Source organism: Gracilinanus agilis, chromosome 1 (assembly GCF_016433145.1).
Source record: "Gracilinanus agilis isolate LMUSP501 chromosome 1, AgileGrace, whole genome shotgun sequence".
Taxonomy (NCBI): Eukaryota; Metazoa; Chordata; class Mammalia; order Didelphimorphia; family Didelphidae; genus Gracilinanus; species Gracilinanus agilis.
Genome location: NC_058130.1, coordinates 99,624,287 through 99,649,601, shown reverse-complemented (window position 1 = coordinate 99,649,601; position 25,315 = coordinate 99,624,287). Strand labels below are relative to the sequence as shown.

Sequence of the window (25,315 nt, the reverse complement as noted above, 5' to 3'; positions counted from 1 at the left end):
ATATAATCTACATAGTATATTATAATTATAATCTATATAATATATAATCTATTGTAAAAAGGCAGGGAAAACCTTGAGTTGCTGTTATTGTTGAATGGTCAGGTGGTTTGGGAACATTCCAAAGCTCTTCTCCTTTGCTTTCCTGTATTTTCACATTGCTTGCATGTTCCTGCAAATTCCTTCCTTCACTATATAATATAATCTTTATAATCTATATAATAGTTATAATCTAGATAATATAACCTATATAATAATATATTATTGTAGTACTATATAATATTGTATCATATTGTTCTATATTAACTTGTATGCAATATATGAATGATAATTTATTAATTATTACATATGATATAATGCCATTATAATCAGCCCTGGTTAGGAGTTTAGTTGTGTTGGATGGTCAGGTCTAAGAATCAGCAACTCTCCATTGATTTGGGTAAGGATTCATTGAAGGACTAAAGGACTGGCCTTTCCTCTCCATATAGCCTGTGGTCTTAGCTGTCCTAGACTCCTTGCTGTTCCTCCTCCATGACGTCCCTTTGTACCAGTTGTCTCCTGGACCGTGTCTGGCATGCTCTCTTTACCCATCTACACTTCTCAGAATCTCTGATTTCTTCCAAACTCAGCTCAAATCCCATTTTGTTCGAGAGGCAAACTTTCCTGGTCCCCCCAGATGCTAGTGATGCTCCCTCTCAGCCTCCCTTTCATCTAACTCTGTAGCTTGTTGTACCTATTTAAGTGCATGCAGCCTCTCCTATTGGAATGCAGGCTCTTTGAGGGCAGGAACTGTTTTTGCTCCTCTGTGTACATGTATCTCCTGTGCCTTAGCGCTTAGCCTGGTAGAGATATCAAGAGCTTAATAAATACTTAGAGATTGAGTTTAGGGGGGAAAGTCCTAAAATATGCAAAGCAGCACTTTTGTTGTTTTTATAGCAACCTCTCTCCCTGCAATTGTATCCATGCTCTTATAGATGGAGAGATGGAAGGGGCTCCTTTGAGGCCATCTGGCCAAACCCCTTCATTTTCAGATGAAGAAACCAATGCCCAGGAGAGTTAAGTGACTTGCCCAGTCCCACAGGCAATATGCATCAGAAGCAGGATTCAAACTGAGATCTTCTGACACAAAAGCCAGTATTCTTTCCACCAAACCAAGAAGGATGTCATTGCTCAATTGGGGAATGGCTGAGCAAATTTCTTCATGAGAATATAACAGAATACTATTGTTTTGGAGGAGAGGATGGATATGAATTCAGAGAAACAATGGGCAGGGAGAAGAACCAAGCAGAAACAGTAGAAGAACACACACAATGGCCGTGACAAAACAGGGTCATGATTAGGAATTCTGACTCATTGGGTGAACAAATTCAGGCTCGAGGAGGAGGGAAGAAATGAGGGCAAGTCATTCAAGAACTGACTTTGCAAGATGTCGTTGTTCAATATCGATCTGGTCAATTGGGAAGGTTTATCTGCCAGGCAGATCCTGGATGCCTGAACTGCCAGCAGGAAAGATTTCTCAGTTACTGCCCCAAGTTCCTGGACCCCTTGGCTCCCTGTCTAGTGGACAGGCTCAGGCTCCTTCCCAGCATTCTGGGCTCCAATGACTTGCCTCCTCCCCCAGTGGTTGTTATGGCATCTCGGGTTGCTACGAACACTCCTATACGCTGCCTGCTCCAGAAGTTAGTTGGCAGGGCAGATGGTTGGCACAGCTTGCCAAGAATGGGATGTTAGCAGAAGCGGGAGGAGGCTATGGAGGCAGTGTATTTTAACTTTGCCCTGGGAAGTTTTCTCTTCCATCTCATTGGGGAAGGTTTGGTTTGGGGGATCATAGATGACTCGAAATGATTTTTCCTCTTCCTCATAGGACAAAAGATTAAGAAGTCTTGCCCAGCTAGGAAGAATTTGAGTTTGCACTAGCTTTCAAACCTTACTGGACTGCGTCCCCCAGACCTGTTCACTTTTATTGATAATGTAACCTTTGGAGATTAATCTCTAGGAAAGTGCCACACCAACTGACTCACACTGAATGGCCGAGTTTTTAGACTGATTTGAGAGATTTTATTTTGTTGGTTTGCTTCTGTCTCCATATATGCAAACATACACCACACATGTATTTGTCTACACACATGTAGAGTTGGTCATATATGCATGTACAGTCTACATGCCTGTGTAAATAGACTTAAACATGTTTGTACATATGCATGTATATATAGCCTTTCTCTGTCTCTGTCTGATTTTATCCTATCCTTAGCCAAACTAGCTAAGGGACACAGATAAAGGCTAGATAGACGGGACATCCAGGGGAATTCTTCCTGAAATGTTGTTTCTATTAGTAAGAACCACCAGCAAGAGAAAAAAGTATCCAAGGAAAATAAATCCAAAGGGAACTAAAGGCAGAGGATATTTATATTAGCACAACATAGAATTGACATATTTTTAAACAAATTGTAAACAACGTAGGGTTTGTGGTCTTTTGCACATCATCTTTTTAATGTGTTTGTTTAGTTAAATGTTTTTCGGAGGTGGTGGTGATGGTGGATAATTTTAAAAAATTAGGAAAAATAACCGCCAGTTGGAGAGAAGTGGAGGAGTTTCTTGAAGGATAATCAGAGCAAAAGTTTGGGCCACGCTGAATCTGCTCTGCTCAAAATTGAAAAATGGACTTCAGGGAGAGGGGCAGCTAAGTGGCTCAGTGGGTAGAAAGCCAGACCTGGAGATGGGAGGTCCTGGGTTCAAATTTGGCCTCAGATACAGACTAGCTATATGAGCCTGGGCAAGTCACCAAATCCCCATTGCCTCGCCCTTACCACTCTTCTGCATTGGAACCAATACACAGTATTAATTCTAGGATGGAGAAAAAACATAGACTGGGAAACCAGACAATGAATGCCCTCTTTGAAGGTCCAGCTCTCTCCTATTTACTACCTCCCAGTAGTGAAAAGTCAGTGAAGTCTATAAAGGACAGGGTCACCCTGCTGGGGTGGTGAGCAAGCAGGCAGGTCTTCATCCCAGACTCTCTCCCCAGACTCTCTCCCCAGACTCTCAGTCCCTCCCTTTCTGGATGAGTGATTTCTTTCCAATAGGGCCAATGATGTTGGATACCAACCAGCTAACCACTTGGCCTCTGTGACTCATTCATTTACCCAGAGAAACCCTGGTAAATGTGTTTTTCTCTGCCTTAAGAAGTTGTAAAAATTAATCAACCCTGTTAACACCAAGCCCTCATCCAGAAATCACACTCTAACAAAATACTCTCTCTTCTCCAGAGTCATTCTCACTAAAATGACTATTATTGGGGGTAACAAGGTAGTTCAGTGGATTGAGAGACAGGAGGTCCTGGGTTCAAATTTGATGTCAGATACTTCCCAGCTATGTGTGACCCTGGGCAAGTCACTTAACCCTTATTGCCTAGCCTTACCACTCTTCTGCTTTGAACCAATACATAGTATTGATTCAAGGATGGAAGGTAAGGGTTAAAAAATTTTTCAATGACTGTTATCATATTTGCCTAAAAATCAAAGCAACTTTTAAATACACGAAGTATTTGGAAAGACAAAGATAAGCCACAAGGAAGGAGATAGGCCCAGAAGTATGTACCCACCTCTTGATAAGGAAATGAGCATTTATTAAGCATCTACTAAGGTGCCAAGAACTTTACAAATATTATTTCATTTCACAAACGATCCTGTGAGGCAGGTACTATTATTATCTCATTATATATTTGGGCAAACTTAGACAGATGGGAGTTAAGTGATTTGCCCAGGATCATACAGATGTATGTGCATACAGAAGTGTGTGCAGGTGGAAAATTTGCCACATCTGAGCTACATTCCCAGCATCCTTTTAAGTATGTCCTCATTTGATGTACAGAGACTGGGGAGATAAATTTGGCTGAGACCCACGTTTCAGAGTTCTTTTTGGGCTTTGCTTTGGTTAAAGTGTGGCAGGTGTGGGTCTCTGGCTCTGTGCCCTGCTCTTTTGGCTGAGGGAATCCCTTTTCCCTCATTTTTTGTCATTATTAAATCCTTTAATTTAAAATATCCGGAGTATCCACTCAATTTTATTCTTACATTGTCAGGTCAAATGCAAACTCAGGTTTTCCTGACTCGAACCAAGGCTAGAGCTCTTTCTATCCAATATACCAACTAGCTGCCTCAAAGAAGAAAATAAAGAATCACCAGCTTAGTCTGCAGTCCAAATGGGTTTCAGCAACGTAGCATCATCTGACACCTTTCACATAGGGTTCATCCACACCTCTTTGGATTTAGAGTCCCTGGGTCTGCCATTCCAGACTGCTATACTTCTCTCTCCTTCACCTCCTGTGGCTTCTTTGCTTCTCTTTTCCCCCAAAAATGTGAAGAACAAGAGGGAGATAATCTTGTCAATTAGTACAAACTTCCTCTAGTCCTCATGCCAGGGCAAAGTTCTGAAGGAAAGGGATTGAGAAGAGGAGGCTGAAACATTTCTGACAGAGAGAAGACGTATGTATATCTCTAGCATCTTGATTTTCTTAGTGATACATGTCGAAGACAACTCCAAACTTTTGGCGCTCTATCTTCTGAATCACACCGAATGCCCCACATCCAGGTCCATGATTACCTTCACCTCAGTCATGACCTTGCAATAATGATGTGGAAACACCAAAATACAGTTCACTGCAAGCAATTTTGTTCCCAGAGAACTCTTCTCCCATCAGAGTTGGAGGACACCAGATATGGAATGCTGGAACCTACTTTCAGATATTGTTATTTTGCCTTGTTACAAAGGAAGGTTCAGTGGAGATAGATGGAAAATAACTGATATTAAAATAGAAAAGGCATTAATAAAAGCTGTGTAGAAAACTTAGTTAGTCTACTCTTTTCCACAGCATCTCCAATCTCCAACTGATCTCTGTCCCTTCCCTCAGAGCATCTTAGAAAGGGTTGGAAAAATAAACAGACCAAACAATTTCTCGTTCAAACTCTTGTCTCCTGCCTCAACTCATTTAAGAGGACTGATTTATTAGCTTACCAAAAATACAGGCAGTGAGGACAATGAAATGAGGCATATAAAATCTTCCCTTATATCATGACTTTCAGCTAAAGGCTGATGGTACAGTGGATAGAGCATTGGGCCTGGAGTCAGGAAGACCTGGGTTCAAACCCAGCCTCAGACACTCACTAGCTCTGTGACCCTCGGCAAATTGCTTAATCTCTGATTGTCCTAATCCACTGGAGAAAGAAGTGGTAAACCACTAGAAAACCCCATGAGGAGCCATGAAGAGTTGGAAACAATTGAACCACAATATGTGCTAAATAATGTACTAAGAGCTCCCTCATTTGATCCTCACAACAAAACAGGAAGGTTGGTGCTAGTATTTATTATCCCCATTTTGTAGTTGAGGAAACTGAGGCAGACAGCGGTTAAGTAATTTGGTTAGAGTTAGTGTCTTAGGAAGAATCTGAACTCGTCTTCCTGATTCCAAGTCCAATATTCTTATCCATTGAAAGAGGAAAACAGAATCTGAGGTGTCTGGAGAGGTCTCAATTTATTTCTCTGCTCAAAGGAGGAGTTGGGGGTGGGAATTCTTCCCTCTCTTCCACCATTTTCCTGAAGCCTTCTGGGCTGTCCTATGCAGTCTTCAAGTCTCTGGACTCTGTTCTCCTTCACTTAGGGGAAGAGGCTGTTCTTCTCTTTTCTTGTGGGCTTCGTGATGTTATTCTGGCTCTCAACACCTATTGCTTGGGAGCTCTGTCCACCATTTATCCCAGCATTCTTGAAAAGTATGCTTTGAGGGAGGCAGAGGTCAATTGGGTTCTGGGAACAGCTTTCTTGTCTTTTAGGGGAAACTCTCTCAGTTTGGGGGAAATGGGGAATGCTGTGCTATTACAGATAACATGTTCATTAAAGTAAGACCTGCATGGGGGAAAAAGTTCAGGATAAAAATAAAGACACTGCTTATGGACAATTAGCTTGAGGGTTGGTCAGAACTGACATTCAGGGGATGGATAGGAATTTTAATTACTGGCAGAGTCTCATCATTTGGGAAGAGTGGTCCAGGCAAAAGGTAGAATGGTTACCCACACATTCCTTCATGGTCCCTTTAAGTCCAAGGATGGACTCAAATGAAGTGAAAAACCATCTCATTAACCCTTTGTTTCTCAATGACATAGCTTAACTGAAGATACAAAAGTTAGTACTGTAAAATATAAATATATATGTATGTATGCATCATCTTTAGAAAGAAATATTTTATTGTCATTTTCTTATTCTACTGTGCAAAAATATGTTTTAAAAATGTTTCCCCATTTGTAAGTTTACAAAAGAAATTCAGCTTAAAGGAATTCAGCAGCTGAAAGGTGTTATGCTCCTTGATGACATTCAAAGCAGTAAAATCGACAATTTGCTATTTCCATTTTTGTGTAAGATCACAACAGGATTTTTTGGTGACAGCTATGATTTCAATTGATTAGCTAGCTAATAGCCAGCATCACTGTTCATTATCAACAATGGTTATATTACTCAGGTTAATAATCCTAGAAGCATGTTTGAATACAATCTTCAGATATAGATTAATTATCCCAACAAATGCCTGACACTGTCCTGTCAATGGAGTTTTTAAGGCACATAGAGTGAGGTCTCCTTGCAGTGTCTGGTCTGGGTCCCACAAAAAAGTTCTGTCCTTTTTTGGCTAACCAGGGATGTATGTTGTAGGTTTCTTAGGAATCCTCATGTCTTCTCCAGAAACTTCAAACAGGTGAATTGTGTTCACTGTTGATAGACCAACTCTGACTCGTGGAAGGAAATGTCTTCCATGTGGCATCTGGCCTCGTTGCTCCATGGACCATAAGTCATTTTCATTTGGCTGGTAAGTGTTCACATTATTCCCTCTCCATCCTACATGGTCTTCCTGATTCCTGGGGAGGGAAAAAAATAGTTATTTGGCATGCTGTGTATTCTCTGAAAAAGTTAAGATTTTTTTATGTGTCATGTAGGATTGTGGGATCATAGTTTTAGAACTAAAAATATCTTTAGAAACTATAGAGCAGTGATTCCCAAAGTGGGTGCTACCGCCCCCTGGTGGGTGCTGCAGTGATCCAGGGAAGCAGTGATGGCCACAGGTGCATTTATTTTTCCTATTAATTGCTATTAAAATTAAAAAAAATTTTAATTTCCAGGGGGCTAAGTAATATTTTTTCTGGAAAGGGGGCGGTAGGCCAAAAAAGTTTGGGAACCACTGCTATAGAGCCTAACCCCCTCATTTTACATTTACAGCTATTAAGTATCTAAAAGATTTGAACTTAGGTCTTTCTGACTCCTTGGGTCATTGGCTTCTAGTCTTGTAGTCAGAAAGATCACACTTCAAGTCCAACTCTGCCACTTATTAGTTATGTGTCCACAGCAAATCTTAATGCTTCTCTGAGCTTTAGTTTCTTCATCTGTAAAAGGGAATGTTGACATTAGCACCTCCCAGAGCTATTGAAAGTGTTAAATTAGATGACACACATGAAAGTGCTTTGTGATTAAAAAAAAAAAAAAAAACCAGTGCTAACACTGTGAACTATTCCTATTTGGAGGATGATCCTAATTTGGTAATGCCACCAAACAGAGTGGGGATATCATGAAGAAGCAGAAGACCTGTTGGCTCTAAATCAGCCCATTTTGAGAGCCCTTTAAAGACCAAAGAAAATAAACACGTAGACAAAGGATGTGGGTGGGGTGCTTGTTTCATAATTGATTTCACCATCTGCCAGGCACCATGAAACTTGGAGCACTTTAAATGGTGGTAACAAAAACCCTGAATGTGGTTTCCTGGAATTGTTCCCCAGGCCTTCTCCACTCTCTCTGCTTCTACTGAATACCGAGCCAGCATCAGATAAAGGATAGTCCCTTCCCCCAAAGCAATAGCTTCTGCAGAGTTCACCTCTATTTTTATAGTGTCAGAAGTACTCTCCAATGGTGGCAGGTATTTAGGAGTGAAAGAAGCTCTACTTCTCCCCTTCTGCCCTCAAATATCTCACCCTCAGGTGAAGACTAAAATTTCCTGGTAACTCAAACTCTAAAAACCTTTAGAAGACTGCACATTACTTCACCATCTTCCAGGATGGTGCAGAGCACAGAATCTATACAAACACTTGTGTTTCCTTACCCTCCTGAAATGGAAAAATCACTAATTAGCTTGTGGCCTGGGGCAAGTCATTTCCCCTTAGTTTCTTCATAGATGAGGGAGCTTGGAAGAAATATTTCAAGTCTCCAGTTAAGTTTAGGATTCTATAAGTCAGAAATTACCTGGGAGGGTGATACATGAAGTTATCATTGTCCAATAAGAGGTCAGCTTAAATTATGGAACAAAGGACAGGAAAGCTTTTATTTGAAAATGTGCAAAGGAAGAGGAAGAGTTAAGGAAAGGTTTTGAATGAGTTTCCATGGAGATCTATAATAGATGCTCTGAGCAATGTGAGGTTCTTGAACCCTTGTAGGGAAGAGAGTTTCCATGGCATAGGCAGGATGCCTAGCGGGGTACCATCCCCATTTCTATCATCTCTATCATCTTTGTTATGATATTTTTTCCCTTCCCTCCAGATTAATTGTAATTTTTGGCTTTGGTTAAGAAAAAAATAGAGATGAAACCCATTACGATTTATTAGGCTCTATACTTTCCTTACGATGTCCTTGAGCCTACATTCTTTACAGAAGTCTGGGAAGTGAGGGGAGGGGGATGTACAATTAATTCTATGTTTCATATCAAGAGGATGTTGTCTACTTTCCTCCTTGAGTTCAAGGGGTACCAAAAAAAGGTAGTCTGCCATTCATTGATGGTGCAGCATCCAGAAAGAGTGGGGTGAGAAATCTCATTGTACTCTGCCCTATTCGGCTCATTTATGAAACCATATTCAGTTCAAACTTTAGAATGACATTGATAAACTAGAGCCTGTCCATGAGGGTAGCTAGGATGATGAGAAGACTGGAAGAAAAGAATCATTAGACTACATAGTTGCCAAAAAGCTGCTTTACATGTTTGAATAAATACATACATACAGAAAACCTTTCCCAATCCCAAGACTGAATGTACTGCCTTGGAAGGTAATGAATTGACTTTCCCTGGAGATTTCCAAGCAAAAAGTGGATGGATGATTATTTGTTGAAGGTGTTAGATTAAATTTGATAACTCTGAGGTTCCTTCCAATTTTTCCATTTTATAAGAGAAGATGGAATCCATGGCGAGAGCCAGAGCCCTTAGGATCTTAGATTTGGAGCTGGAAGAGATCTTAAGACTATCTTAGTGCAATTTCTTTCATTTTACAGATGAGGACCTAAGACCAGAGATCTTGTGACTTACCTATGCTCACTTAGGCCAAAAGGGTCAAAACTCAGAACTCATCATTATCCCCTTATACTTTCAGTGCTGAAGAGGTAAGGGATGAGGCTGCCTAAAGGTAGCCAACAAACTGTTCTGGGTTTTTCTTTAAGTGGGAAGGTGTGTAGAATAATATCTAAAAATAACCTCTTCTTTCTGCTTTCCTCAGACAAACTCTCATCTTTAGGAATCCTCTGAAGTAGGTAGGGCAGGGATCATCTTCTCTCACTGTCTGTTTCCAAGATCCTTTATTGAATGTAATTTTTATTGCATTGTTATTTGAAATGCATCATGCACTTAATATTTCTGCCTTTCTGCATTTGGTTGTGATGTTTTTATGCCTTAATACATGATCAATTTTTGTACTGAGGAAAGGTATTTTTCTATTCCCAGTCAATTTTCTCCATATCTAACTTTTCAAAAATTCTATTCACCTCCTTAACTTCTTCCTTGTTTATTTTTTGGTTAGATTCATCTAGATACAAGAGGGGAAAGTTAAGGTCTTCCAAAAGTATAGTTTTACTGTCTATTTTCCCCCATAACTCATTTAATCTTGCCTTTAAAAATTTGGATACGATACCATTTTGTGCATGTGGTACATTTTAGCAAGGTGCAGTTTCCCTTCCTTATCACTTTAATTAGATCTCTTTTTGCTTTTGCTGTGTTTGAAATCATGATTGCTACCTCTTCTTTTTACTTCAGCTGAAACATAACAGATTCCACTCTAGCCCCTTATCTTTACCGTATGTGTTTTTTCACTTTCCTTAGAAGGAAGTAGCTTGCCTATGATGACATTGCTAATAAATGGCAGCACCAGGACTAGAACCCGAGGTTTTGGGCTCTTTCTGCTTTAGCAGTAATTGATACAGGGGGAAGCTGGGTAGCTCAGTGGAGTGAGAGCCAAGCCTAGAGATGGGAGATCTTGGGTTCAAATCTGACCTCAGACACTTCCTAGCTGTGTGACCCTGGGCAAATCACTTGACCCCCATTGCATAGCCCTTTCGCCTTCCGCCTTGGAACCAATACAGAGCATTGATTCCAAGATGGAAGGTGAGGGTTTAAAAAAAAAAGTAATTGATATATTATGCAACATATGAAACCTCTACTTTGCCTGGCATTGATGGCTTGGTCTTGGAACAACCTGGTGGCTTCTAATTCCCTCTCCCCTCCTTCTTTCCATGAAAATCTCTTTCCAATTTCACCCTATCATTGCTGCACTATTTATGGCTCTGCCCTAAGAGAGGTGGATTTCCATGAATTGTAGGTCTGCATGTCATGAGAACCCTTCCTCACTTTGTAATATAGAACATTCAATGGGAATGCAAAACATTCTCGGAGCTGAAATGAATGACAGAATTTTTTAAAACCATGAAAAGGAAAGAACATGGCCTTAGAGCTGGGAGGTGCTGTACAGGTCTATCTAGCTAAACTTCTCTTTTTGAAAATAAGAAAATAGTAAACAAGAAAGGAAGAGACTTGCTCAAGCTCACACTTGAGGCAATAAACAGCAGAAATTGAATTCAATCACAAATCCTCTAAATTAAAATAATAATAAACATTTTTTAAGGTTTACAAACTAATTTCTGTATCTCATTTGAGTCTAACAACCCTATGAAGTAGGTACTATTATTATCTCTATTTTACAGATGAAAATACTGAATCTGAGAGAGATTACATAACTGGCTCAGGATCCTACAGCCAGTCAGCATCTGAATCTGGATTAAGTTGTTTTGACTCCCAAGTCCTGGACTCTATCCACAAAGTTACTTCTTTGGTGGTGATGCTGTTTAGTAGCCAATAGATTGCTAAAGCTAGGAATGATATCCCTCATGAAAAGAGCCTTAAATTATCTGTGTCTTCCTCAAGTTTAATCCACTGTTGACTTGCTGGATTTGATAGCACCTTGTAAGAGCTTGAGTGGTTATTTAGCAGAAACTCCAATGCTTTGGGAGAACCAGACTGCTGCACATTGGGGAAAAGATTAACTTAGGAAGGGCCAGAAGAACAAACAGTGGTGTGGGATGCTACTAATTCAATTGAACCCTAAAAAGACTTGAACATACCCAGTGCTATTTATGTTATTGAACTTCTGATCCTTTCTAACATGAGGAGCTAGTATTAGCCATTGGCTACCTAGTTCATTTTCTTCAAAAAACTACAGTTTATCCTGATATTTTTGGACCAGAAAAGACAAAATCCCAACAAAATACACTTTTTTTAGGGGGGTGGGGGTGGCTAATGTCAACACTGCAAGACCTGCAGCTGTTCTAAATGGATTCTAATCTTTCTGTAAAACTGGTTTAGAGGGTAATCATGTATCATTAGTGTTATCAATTTTCTGAAATCCTAAAAGCTAAAAATGCAACCCACAGATTTTGGTCAAACCACACTGTGTCCAAATGCATTAAATAGCACAAAAGGTGTTTTGATCAGCATGTTATACAACTCTAATCAATACCCCCTGGGGGGCCTAGGCCATTAAAGGTCCACAGCAAATTAACAGTAAGAGCTAGCTGACAGGTGAATTACTTTGGACTCCTATAAAGCACTGTCAAATGTCAAGGGAGAAAAATAGAATTACCAGGTCTTCCTTTTGGTCAGGGGACAATTGCTAATGGAACAGACAAATCAGAAAGAACTGAGTGCACATGTATCTAGATGCCAGACTATTTCAAGTGCACGGTGTTCCAAGCACTTGAAAACAAGGACCCTACTAGACTCAGAGTCTTCTGAGTTATACTGTTTCTTGGCCTTTATTTAACTTTTAATGCTTTTAAAGTAGAATCCTAAAATGATGAATAGCAGAACTGGGACAGCCCTAGCAACAAAGAATGAAAGCACTGTGAGGACCCTTTAAACAGGTGATATCAACCTCAAACAGAAACAGAGGCCCCCAAACCATATATAAGGATCCTCGCAGCCACATATTGATCTAGAAAATCATATATTAACATTAGCAGTGTTCTCTTGTATTAATGGGTTTGACACTTCTGACTTTGAACACAGAATATCAGAACAGGAAGGCCCCTTAGAATGCAGAGTGCCAGAGCTGGAATTGCCTCGGTCCAACTCCATCTTTTTATATATAAAGGATGATACTAAGGGACAGGACAAGCCCAAGTGACTTTGTGGTGAAGCTGGGGCAAAGCCGAGGTGTCTTGACTACTAACTCAGTGTTCCTGCCTCTAGACAAGGACAATGGAACCCTTCGGCGGTCTGGTGAAACCTCTGGACCTCTTTGAGAATATATTTAATGCAAATATTAATAATATGGAAATAGGTTTGATCAGTGATACATGTAAAACCCAGTGGAATTACTCATTGGCTATGGGGGGAAAGGGAGGGAAAGAACACGAATCATGTAACCATGGGAAAATATTCTAAATCAATTAATAAAATAAACATTTTCAAAGTGAAGAAAAAAAGAAGAAAAAAAAGAAAATATATTTGAATATATAAAATAGGGTCAGCTAAGTAACATAGTGGATAGAGCACCAGACCTGGAGTCAGGAGGACCTGGGTTCAAATATGAACTCTAACACTTCCTAGCAATGTGACTTTGGGCAGATCACTTAATGCTGATTGCCTAGCCCTTATTGCTCTTCTGTCTTAGAAATGCTAAAATAGAAAGTAAGGGTTTATTTTATATATATGTATATAAAATGAAATACATAGGAAATAAAGATGGAATGTTTTCCTCTATCCACATTCCTGATCCTGAAAATATATGAATATATATATATGCATATATATAATATATAGGAAATAGATGGGATTTTTCCTCCATCTATGTTCCTGACCTGAAAATACATAAATATTAATATATATACACATATATAAATAAAATACATAGGAAATAGATAAAATGATTTCCCCATTCACATTCCTAAACCTGAAAATATATGAGTGTGTATATATATATATATATATACATATGTATATGTATATATATATATAATGCATAGGAAATAGATGGAATGTTTTCCTCCATGTTCCTGACCTGAAAATATATAAATATGAATATATGTTTAAAAAAATACATAGGAAATAGATGGAATGATTTTTCCATCCACATTCCTAATCCTGAAAATATATAAATATAATACATAGGAAATAGATGGAATCATTCCCCCCATCCACATTTCTAATCCTGAAAATATATAAATGTGAATTTTATATATATGTAAATAAAACACATAGGAAATAGATGGAATGTTTTCCCTATCCATGTTCCTGATCCTGAAAATATATAAATATGAATATATATATATAAATAAAATACATATAAAATAGATGGAATGATTTTCCCATCCATGTTCCTAATCTCACACACACACACACACACACATAAAAATACATGGGAAATAGGTGGAATGTTTCCCCCATTTACGTTCCTGGTCCTCTCCAGGTCTGTGAGCATACAGTTCAATCATTCTGCAGTACAGTGGTCTTAAGAGGGTCTCACCTGGAAAAGCCTGGGTTGTCATACGCAGCCGCTGCATTCTCTCCAGCGCTCACTGACACATTCCTGGCCCTATTGTTGTTGCTGTTGTTTCGTCCCTTGTAGCCAAAGTGAGCAGCCTGCATATCTTCCAGCTCTTCGCTTCTGAGTTGGTACCAAAACTGCATATCTCTGGAAGGCCAAACAATAGCTTTAAAAAGTTGTATGGCTGAACACATGCTGTAGAACCCACCAGGGACCCTCATGACTGGCTTCTGTCTATGTACAAGGAAAAGAAGTCACAACCCTCTTCCATACCAGGTCTTTGTAATCCATCAGGGAGGCAGGGTGGTATGACAGAAGAGTCCTTGGATTTGGATTCAGAATATCTCGGTTTGACTCTGAGTTCTGCCACTTATTCGCTATAAGTAATAATTTACAGTTAGTAACTAGCTGTGAATTATCAGAGAATAATGATGATGATGATGAAAATGCCACTTAGAGTGCCTTACTTCTCTCATTTGATCCTCATTCTATCCCTCTGAGAAAGGCAGATGAGGTGGTATCTGTATCTTATAGAAGAGGAAACTGTGGCTCACTTTCAGTTAAAGAAAAAATATTTTGGCAGGAATCTTTTATAAAGAGAACTGTTGTTAAATTGCAACCCCTCAATCAAGGCTCTCATCTGAAGACATTTTACAAGACGGCTTGTGGAAGAACAGTCTGACTGCAGATTGCTGCAAAATTCCCTGTCTCCCCAAACCTGTTTATTGCACCCCAGAAAGTTTTTCTGTATCTGCCAATTTAGTTTTCTCAAAGGGGCAGGGATGAGGTAGAAAAAGCATCACTATGGCTAAATTTGAGGGGTGGGCAGAAACAGTGGGAGGGACTAGGTCTAGCGCTGTATTGGGAGATAGAAAGGCTGGTGTTCAAATGTTGCCTTGGATACTTACTTATAAGCTATAGGACCACAGTAAAGTCTCTTAACTTCTTTGCAGCCTCAGTTTCTTTGTTGGTAAAATAGTGATAAATAGATTTTAGTGCTGGATGCAGAGCCAGAAAATTCTGGGCTTGGATCTTGCCCAGCCCTTACTGTGTGACCAAGGCTAAATTCCTTAGTGTTTCTAGAACCTTGGTTTCTCACTGGTAAAATAGGGATAATACTCATTGTATTTATTTCATAGGATTGTTGTGAGGCTCAAATGAGAAAAAAAAATATATGTATACCTACATAAATGTGTAATATATGCACATATATCTTTATCTATCTTTGTCATTTTGCAAACTTCAAAATGCTACATAAATTTAAGTCATAAGCTATGTAATTATTATAATGACTAATCTTGACCCCAGAGGAGAGCTGATAATATACCACCCTTCCTTCAGTGCAAAGGAAGAGGACTATGGGTTTGGAATATTGAATATGGGGTCAGATATAGGTTGTTTTTTTGAATTCTTTTTTTCTTCCCTTTTAAAGTCTTTCTTACAAAGGATGGCTTCTTCCTGTCTCCCTCTATTTCCATCACCCTAATGTGCTTCCTCTGATGCTGACTCTGAAAATACAGAAACTTGGTAGAATTTGAAAATTTTGGTCCTCAGCCACATCAGGATGTACATCTCACTCATTGCTCTTACATGAAGAGCTGTGATTGAGGCTATTGCTAAAAATCTCTGATGCTGTATGGAAGTCACAAGAAATATTCTTTCTGGACACCACTGAAACTTAATGAAAATGAAATCAGTAACAGCTGTGGCTCCCTCTTGTGGTGATCCCCAAACCAAAGGAGGTCTAGCTGGTCAGTAGATGGATGCCCTCAGCTCTGCTCAGATCAAGAGCATAACTAATTTTACTGTATGAATGAATGAATATACTACACATCTTGGTCAGTCACCTTGAAATTATGGGTATGAGGTTCCCGGGGGCCCCGCGCTAAAGAGAATGTAGGAATGGTTCCTTGTACTGCCAACTGGAATCATAGAATCTAAAATTTTTAACTACATTGGAATCATAGAATCTAAAATATGGAAGTGCCTTGGGAGCATCTACTTGACTGATTTTCTAAATTCTAATTTTATCGTAATTTGAAATTCTAAATTTCTAATACAAAAGAACCAAGAAATTAGAAATAAATTTCTAAAACAAAAGAACCGAGAAATACTCTGCTTGACATCCTCCAATGGGGGGCAGCTGGATAGTACAGTGGATTGAGAGCCAGGCCCAGAGATAGGAGGTCCTGAATTCAAATATGACCTCAGACACTTTTCTAAGCTGTGTGACCCTGGACAAGTCACTTACCCCTTATTCCCTAGCCCTTACTGTTCTTCTGCCTTGGAACCAAAACTGATGTTTTGTCCTCTTGAATAGAAAGGCATTACCTTATTTTGGCTGTTGGAGTATTATACTGTTGCTCATACTCAGTTTCCAGTCAGCTAAAAACTCTAGATCTTTTTCACGGAAACTGTTGTCTAGAAACCATATCTTTTGTGGTTTATAGTTGTGAGAATGATTATTTGAATCCAAATGTAGAATTTGATAGTTGTCCCTATTAAATGCAATCTTATTTTACTTGGCTCAGTATTCTAGCCCGCTGAGATCTTTTTTTGTATTTGACAAGATTGACGAGATCTTTGTGACTTGCACATAGTAAGTGATTAATACATGCTTGTTGACTGATGCATAAATACTTAATGACCTTCCCTTGGTCTGCCTCAGCCAGCGCTATGATGGAGAACTGAAGTCCTTATCATCTGCTACCCAAACCCTTTTGCCTGGATCTCCCCAGACTGACTCCCATTCCCACTTCTGAATAGAACTCAAGAGTCTCCTGCCACTCCGTTCCACAGTTGCTGGTCAGGGACCATCTGGCATGCCCCCAAGGTCTGTGGGACCTTACCATTTGCCTTGCTGCTTTGCCTGCCAGACCCTAAATACCTCCTGGTCCTTTCATCTGCCACGAAGCTGAGTCTTCCTTTATGTATTATCTTTCCTAATTAACATGTGAGCTCCTTGAGAGCAGACTGTCTGGTCTTTCTATTTGTGGCCCGAGCACTTAGCATAATAGCTCTTGGCATGTAGTAAATACTTAATGAGTGCTTTTCTATTTCATTCCATTGATTAAATTAATCTATATCTTATCCAAATAATTGATTAAAATGTTGACATTGTAGGATCAAGGAAAAATCCCAAGAGCATTCAGCTAGAGACCTCCCTAGCTACTGACTAATGACTACCTATTGTGCCTAGTCATTTGACAAGTTCCAAATATTCCTTATTGTGCTAAAATGTAGCCCAGTATTTCTTCATCTTATCTACAAGGAGAACATGAGAGAGTTACTTATATGCTTTGCTATTATCTAATTATTAGGTGTCTATAGCATTTCCTTAATCTAATACTTGTCTGTCAAAAAAAAATATTAGTTTGATGAGAACATGCTGGATTTTAGTGATCACTGCTTCCCTTTATAACGACTCACACGTCCTTTCCTTAATATAAAACTTTCTAACACTAGAAGTCAAGCTCACTGGTCTAGAGTATGCTTTCTCACTAATAATTTTGCTCTCAAATCTTCCACCTTCCCTATCAATTGGTTCCTTCCTTACTGTCTTCAAAAATGTAATTCTCCCCCATCTTTAAAAAACTTTCTTCTCCTTTATCATTTTTCTGTTGCTCTCATCCAGGATAGTCTTAATTCTCTGAGTTTTCGTGACAATTCTCTCTTCTGGTTCTCCTCCCTCTCTGACTGTTCCTCCTCAGTTTCCTTTGCTGACTTTTTCATCTATATCATGTCCCCTAACTGTGGAGGTTCCCCAGGGTTCTACCCTAGGAACTCTTCTCTTTTCTCCAACATACTCTCTCTTTTGATAAGCTCATCAGGTTCCGTGGGCTTGACTCTCATCTTTATTATTACAGATGACTCACAAGTCTACAAATTCACCCTCAGTCTCTCCTCTGAGTTTCAGTCCTTTAGCACCAGTTGCCTATTGAACACTTTGAGCTAGATGTCCTAAGACACTTCAATTCAGTATGTTCCAAACTGAACTTTTCTTTCCCTTAAACCTTTCCTTTTTCTAATATTTCCTATTTCTGTCAAAGGCACCATCATCCTCCCAGTTACCTAAGTTCTTGGTTTCTTCATTAATCTGGACTCCTCTCTTTCACCCCACATATCTAATCAATTGCCAGCTCATCTCCATGGTGTCACTGGTCCCCTTTGAAAACAAAAGATGAACAATAACAATCCGTATCATTTCTATCTTCACAACATCTTTAAAAACTGACCTTTTCTTTTTCCTCACACAGCTACCACAGCCTCATCACTTCTTGCATACATCATAAAATAGCCTCCCTGCTTCAAGTCTTTCCTTCAATCCATCCTACACACTGTAATTTTCCTTAGCTTAAACCTGACTGTGACTTCCCTACTCTATTGCAATGGCTTCCTCTTGCCTCTAGGATAAAATACAAATTCCTCTGTATAGCCTTTAAAACTCTTCATAACCTGGCCCCACTACTTCCCCTCGACTCTGGTCACTCTGGGCTGCTCTCTGTTCCTCATACATGACACCCCGTCTCCTATCTCCATGCCTTTGAATTGGACATCCCACATGGCCAGAAAGTACTCCCCCCTGACTTCGGCCTCACAGTGCTGCTCTCTTTCTTTAAGAGGTAACTCTGGCATTATCTTCTTTCTGCAGGAAGCCTTTCTTGATCTCTTAATTGCTATACGGTTTCCCTCTGAAACAGTCTTTTATTTAACTATTCTCTAAATAGTTATATTTATTAACTTTACTGATACAGTATATATATTTTTTCCTTCCTTCCTTCCTTCCTTCCTTCCTTCCTTCCTTCCTTCCTTCCTTCCTTCCTTCCTTCCTTCCTTCCTTTCTTTCTTTCTTTCTTTCTTTCCTTCTTTCTTTTGTGCTTGTTTTCTCCTCCCCTCCCGCAGGATATAAGCTCTTTGGGAGCATGGGTTACTTCAATCTTTGCACTTGAATCCTCATTGCCTAGCACATAGATGGCACCTAATAAATATTTCCTCTTTTTTATTTAAAACCTTTACTTTCTATCTTAGAATCACTACTGTGTATTGGTTCCAAGGCAGAAAAGTGGTAAGGACTAGGCGATAGGGGTTAAGTGACTTGCCCAGGGCCACACAGCTAGGAAGTATCTGAGGCCACATTTGAACCCAGGACCTCCCCCCTCTAAACCTGGCTCTCTATTCACCTAGCTGACTCCATAAATATTTCTTGATTGCTTGATTGATAGTTTGCAAATTTTTCCTTGCTCCATTTTTTTGGAAAATTAGGAAAATATTTGACCTTCCCTGATCCTGTGACACCTCTCTAGCAGCAGCAACTCAGCACTCACAGCTAGCAATCCTTTTAGGACTCTAGGACGTGGTTCGTCTAGGCTTGCCAACTCAACAAACTCGACCCCTCACTTTTTTGGGTGAAAACCAACAAAGTTTATTCTCATTGAAAGTGAAAAGAGAAGGAAACTAAGAGTTGAGCAACTTGGCTTTCTTTCCTTCATTTTTTATCATCACCATCCTACTCACTTTTTTCTTTTTCTTTTTGCTAGGTGATACAGTGGATATAGAATGCCAGGCCTGGAGTCAAGAAGGCCCAAATTAAAATCCAATTGCAGATACTAACAAGCTGTGTGATCTTGAGTAAGTCACTTAACTTCTGTTTGCTTCAGATTCCTCAACTGTAAAATGGGAATAATGATAGCACCTATGTCACAGGCTTATTGTGAGGATTAAATAAGATAATGTTTGTAAAGTGCTCAGCACAGTTCCTGGCATATAGTAGGCACTAAATAAATGCTAGCTATTATTATCATATTATTCCCATTATTGCTCTAAAACAATAATTCTTCAAGTGGGGTCTGCAGACCCCTGAGGGTCCTTGATACCCTTTTGAACAATCAGCAAGAGCAAAACTTTTCATAGCAATACTAAGATATTTAATTTCTAACATGGTAAATATTGACAGAGATAACCCATATAAGCAAAAACTCTGAGGGGAGGTGTCACCAAATTTTTTAAAACTGTAAAGGGCTCCTAAGGCCAAAAAGATGGAGAACTATTGCTCTAAAACAAAAGAATAGCTGATTCTTTATGATGTTTTGAGTATTCATTGCTAGTCTCAGCTCATTTTAGGCCAGCGGTTCCCAATATTTTTTATCCCTGTACCTCTTTCAAAAACAACAAAAAAAATGTTTTGTCAGCCCCCGGGGGTATTTAACATACTACTCACGCTCTTTCAATTATTTACTCCTTAAGGCACTGTAAAAGAATTTTTAGTGAGAACTCTGGGTCATGCTTGGAGCCAGGTAAGAGCTGATGGTTAAAATTTCAGAGTAAGCATTTCTATTTTAGAAACTGACAAATGCTACAAATTAGGGCTTGATTGTCTAAACTTAAAGAAATGGAGAAGATGCTAGTAATGAAGATTAAACTTAAGCGTGTCATGCATCTCTCTCCTTTTTTAATTTTTTTGGAGAGCCAGTTCTGAAACATTTACCAGCATACCACAGTGCAAATCCCTTGGACCATCATCAAGAATCCACAAGAAGTTCATAAATCACTTAATGGAAACCACTGTTCTAGGCTCTAGCACCCCTGACACAATTCTTACAGGGCTGTGTATAATATTTTTAACCTCTGTCCGTGGTTACTTTCTCTTGCTTCTGACTTCACCTTTTATTTAAAAATCTAAATTGGTAAATGAGTAAATATACACATATATTGCTCCTCTTTTCCCTCTTCAGAATAATTTCTGCTTAGAGTATTCAGAATTTTAGTCTATGAGGTTCTACTCGTCTTTGCTCTCAATCCTTTTAAAATCATATCCCTTGGAATTCGGGGCACTTTATCAGGTTATTATGTCCAGCTTATTTCTTCATTATCATAAATTCTAAGATAGAATGGACACAAGGTTCCCTATAATTTCTACTTAAAATACCTGTTGTTCCTCTGTTGGTGGGAATCAGGTCAATGGTTCCTTCACCTTGTGATGAGATGCCTTCTGTTTCTGACTCTATAGATAGTCTTCACCCAAATGCTCTCCCAACCATACTTTTCTCTTCCTGCTTCTTGAATTTTCATAGAATTATATCATCTTAATATACAGTGTCATTCAATTTCTTTTTCCTTAACATTTTCATCTGAAATAAACCACTTTTTCTTCTTTCCTTCCTCTCTCTCTCTCCCTTCCTCTCTTTCCTTCCTTCCTTCTCTTTCATTCCTCCCTTCTTTTCCTTCTGAGTCTCTCTGACATAGGTTGGAAGTATAAGGGTTAAACAAGGACCTCATACACTTCCCAGCTGTGCGGCCCTGGGCAAGTCACTTGACCCCCATTGCCCACTTTACCACTCTTCCACCTAGGAGCCAATACACAGAAGTTAAGAGTTTAAAAAACAAACAAACAACAACAACAAAAAACCAAGGGCCTCATCTCACTTTGATGGGCTCAGGAGGTTTGACCTGCTCTGTTTCCAGCCAGGGCTGGTTCACCTCTCCACAGGCAGCCTGGTTGCCCCTCTGCTCTCAAGATCTCCCCGTTGTAGTATAGTATTCTTGTAGACTTATGATCAGCTTAGCCCAGTGATGGGCAAACTACAGCCCGCAGGCCAGATGCAGCTCCCTGAAATGTTCTATCCAGCCACGTGACATTATTCCTAATCTGACGAATACAGTGAATTGGATACAATACAATGAAACTTCGAAAGAGTTGCCTTAGATAGATAGACTGACAGATGAGCATTTCCTTTCCTTTGGCCCCCTCTTTAAAAAGTTTGCCCATCACTGGCTTAACCCATTTGAAGCTCAGAACCTCTGAATTCTAGAGATCCACCAGCTTTGTACTCCATGGTAGAGAGGATTAAAGGTGTGCACCACCACACCTGGCTGGCTTACTCTTTCAAAAACTACATGCCACAATCCAATGTAATGGACTTCTCTACTAGCAGCAATGCAGTGATCAAGGACAAATCTGAGGGACTTATGAGAAAGAAAACTAGCCACATTCAGAGGAAGAACTGTGGGAGGAGAAACGAAGAAAAAAAGAACCAACATATGCTCGAACACGTGGTTCAAGGGGGATATGATTGGGGATGTAGATTCTAAATGAGGGGTCAGCAATGTATGGCTCTTTCTGCAGGAGCCATAAAGTCCATTTTTTTTTTCAGGTGCTGTTACAGGAGCGCACTGTGAGCACTGTACGCCTCTCATGAAATTACATTTTAAAAAATGTGGCGTTTATGGCTCTCACGGCCAAAAAAGTTGCCGACCCCTGGTCTAAATGATCACTCTATTGCAAATATTAATAATATGGAAATCTTGATCAATGATACATGGATAACCCAGTGGAATTGCTTGTCAACTCTGGGAGGAGGAAGGAAAGAGGGAAGGGAAAGAACATGAATCATGTAATCAAGGAAAAAAACTCTTAATTAATTAATTAATTGAAAAGATAAAGCTACATGCCAGGTATGGCACATGTTGTTTCCTTCCTACCAAGTCTCAAAGACATTCGTAGAACAAACCTGTCTTCTAGCATTAGGCTCTCTATGAATGCTTTGTAAATTTGTTCATCTTTCAATTTTGGTTCTCTTCTTTAACACATGTCTTGGGTATTTCTTAAAAAATAAACAAACAACAATCCCCAAACTAAAGTCTAGCTAATAGTTTCCTACAGGCCTTTTTAAAACTAAAAAGGTCAACGATACATGTAAAACTCAGTGGAATTGCTTGTTGGCTATGGGAGGGGGAGGGAAGAGGAGAAGGAAAGAACATGAACCAAGGAATAATATTCCAAAATAAATAAATGAATGAATGAATTTTAAACTAATTAAAATTAAATTAAATTCAAAGCTGGGGAAGGGAGGTGGACAACTAGGTAGCTCAGGGGATAGAAAGCTAGATCTGAAGATGGGAGGTCCTGGTTCAAATCTGACCTCAGACATTTCCTACTTGTGTGATCCTGGCAGAGTCACTAGGCAACCTCCCACTGTCTTAAAACCAATATATAGGAGGCAGCTGGGTGGCTCAGTGGATTGAGATGGGAGGTCCTAGGTTCAAATCTGACCTCAGACACTTCCTATCTGTGTGACCCTGGGCAAGTCACTTAACCCCCATTGCCTAGCCCTTACCACTCTTCTGCCTTGGAGCCAATACACAGTATTGACTCCAAGATGGAAGGTAAGGATTTAAAAAAAAAAACAATATATAGTATTGGTTCTAGGATGGAAAGTAAGGGTTTAAAAAAAAAAATCAAAGGGGAGGAAAATAAAATCTTTCTCCCAAATCTCAGGATTGCTACAAACTCTATAGCCTCTGGGTTTGAATGGTATAATGGCTAGATTTGGCATCAGAATTGAGTTCCTGCTCTGCTATTTATTATCCAAAGGACCTGTGGCCAATCGCTAAGCCCTCACTGGGCCTCTGGTTCTTCTATAAAATGAGGAGTTTGGACTAGATGCTCTCTGAGGTCCCTCACAGCTCTAGCTCTTATGATTCCAAGATGAGGTACCTTTCCGTTTGACGCCGTTCGTTCTTCTTCACACACTTGAGGAGACAACAGGTTAAAAACGCGACGGACATCAGCAGGATGATGGCGCAGCTTATAATGGACGCGATCACAGCAACCTTAAACCCGAAGGTTTCATAGACGGGCAGAGCTGTACAAACGGGGAACGGACATGGAAACAATTTACAGGGTATCACAGGACCGATGAAAATGAGCTCATTTTTTCAACTTCCCACAGAGCCCTGCTTTACCTTAGAGAAGATTTCCTATAAAGGGGAACAATTAGGCTGCCAGCCAGCAAGGCCCCTGGAATGCTTTGCTTGGGTTTCCAGTGGAGGCATTCTGCAATGCTGATGTTGCCTGGTCCGGCAATTTGTTGCCACAAAGGAAGAGAACATTCATCTCTCCAGGGCTCCTTAGCTGGAAAGCGCCCTCAGATCAAATGCCATTACTTTCCCCATCCCTTTCAACTGGCATAAGCCTATCCCAGGAAGCCCTGGCACTGGTTCTGTCAGTCTGTCACAAATGTTGCTATTTCCAGATGGAGCAGCTGTTTGCCTGCCAGCTGATCCTACCATGACCGGTGCTGGCTTGAGCCAGCCTGGACCTTATAAGGTAAGATGGCACTTCATTGGTTTTACCTCCAGAAGTCCAGAGGCTGGTCTTCACTTCAAGACCTCAATTATCTATGTTCACCCAAAAGTGATCAGTCTTGAGAACAAAAATTTATATAATCCAAACTTGGCGTAGAGCAGTGATTCCCAAAGTGGGCACCACCGCCCCCTGGTGGATGCTGCAGCGATCCAGAGAAAGCAGTGATGGCCACAGGTGCATTTATCTTTCCTATTAATTGCTATTAAAATTAAAAAAAAAATTAATTTCCAGGGGGCTAAGTAACATTTTTTCTGGAAAGGGGATGGTAGGCCAAAAAAGTTTGGGAACCACTGGTGTAGAGTGATGATGGAGAGAGCATTAAATTATGTAACTTACTATATATATCCTTAGTGCCAAGTTATCTAGATTCACCAAATTTTGGTCTTTTAGCTATAAAATGTCAATAAATGCAGATACCTGCTTCTCCTAGGTGTATTGTGACTGTCAACTGAGATAATGAAGGAGAAAGACCTTTTTAGGTTGCAAAGGCCCATACAAATCAGAGTATTTACTATTCTTACACTGGGAGTAGTTCCTGTTCAAAGACTTTTCATTTTCATAGGGTACCACCTGCTGGATACCACAACAAGGGTTGTGAAGATTTCTTGATGAACACAGACTTAACACATAAGGAGACAAATGTTCTTCTTTTTTTTTTTTAATCCTTACTTTCTGACCTAATATCAATTCTAAGATAGAAGAGTGGCAAGGGCTAGCCAATACAGGTTAAATGACTTGCCTAGGGTGACACAGTTAGGAAGTATCTGAGGTCAGACTCATACCTGGGTCCTACTGATTCCAGGCCTGGAACTTTATCTAGCTATTGAGACAAATAGTCTCTTTTATTTTTTCATTTTATTTTATTTTTATGATCATGCAAAACACACTTCCTTATTGGTCATTGTTGTAAGAGCACACTCATATAAAACCAAAACCCCAAATAAAACCATAAGTACACTAATATGAAAGATAGTATTCTTTGATCCACATCCAACCAACTCTAACAGTTTTTTCTCTGGTGGTTTCCAGTCATAAGTCTTTCAAGATTGTCCCAGATAACTGCATTGCTAAGAGTAGCCAAGTTTTCACAGTTGATCATCATACAATTGTATGTTATTGTATGTTCTCCCCCAGTTCCGCTTATTTCACTCTGCATCAGTTTATGTAGATCTTTCCATCTTTTTTCTGAAATCATCCTGCTTATTATTTCTTATAGCACAATACTATTCCATCACTAACATGTACCACAATTTGCTCAGCCATTCCCCAACTGATGGACATCTCCCCAATTTCCAATTCTTTGCCACTACAAAAAGAGCTATTGAGACAAATATTCTTAAGGGATATATCT

At 39.6% G+C, this 25,315-nt stretch overlaps 1 protein-coding gene across 1 annotated transcript in view; it reads right to left on the bottom strand.

Moving 5' to 3' along the window:
- Positions 1–6,218: 6,218 nt before the first annotated feature.
- The window catches only part of SUSD3 (sushi domain containing 3), a 79,122-nt gene continuing 60,025 nt past the window's right edge, over positions 6,219–25,315 (bottom strand). Inside the window, exons 3-5 of the mRNA XM_044683549.1 lie at positions 23,314–23,461; positions 13,800–13,967; positions 6,219–6,893 (exon numbers count right to left, since the gene is read on the bottom strand). Of these exons, the coding sequence (XP_044539484.1) occupies positions 6,668–6,893; positions 13,800–13,967; positions 23,314–23,461 (542 nt within the window). The 3' untranslated portion in view covers positions 6,219–6,667. The remainder of the gene's footprint in view (positions 6,894–13,799; positions 13,968–23,313; positions 23,462–25,315) is intronic.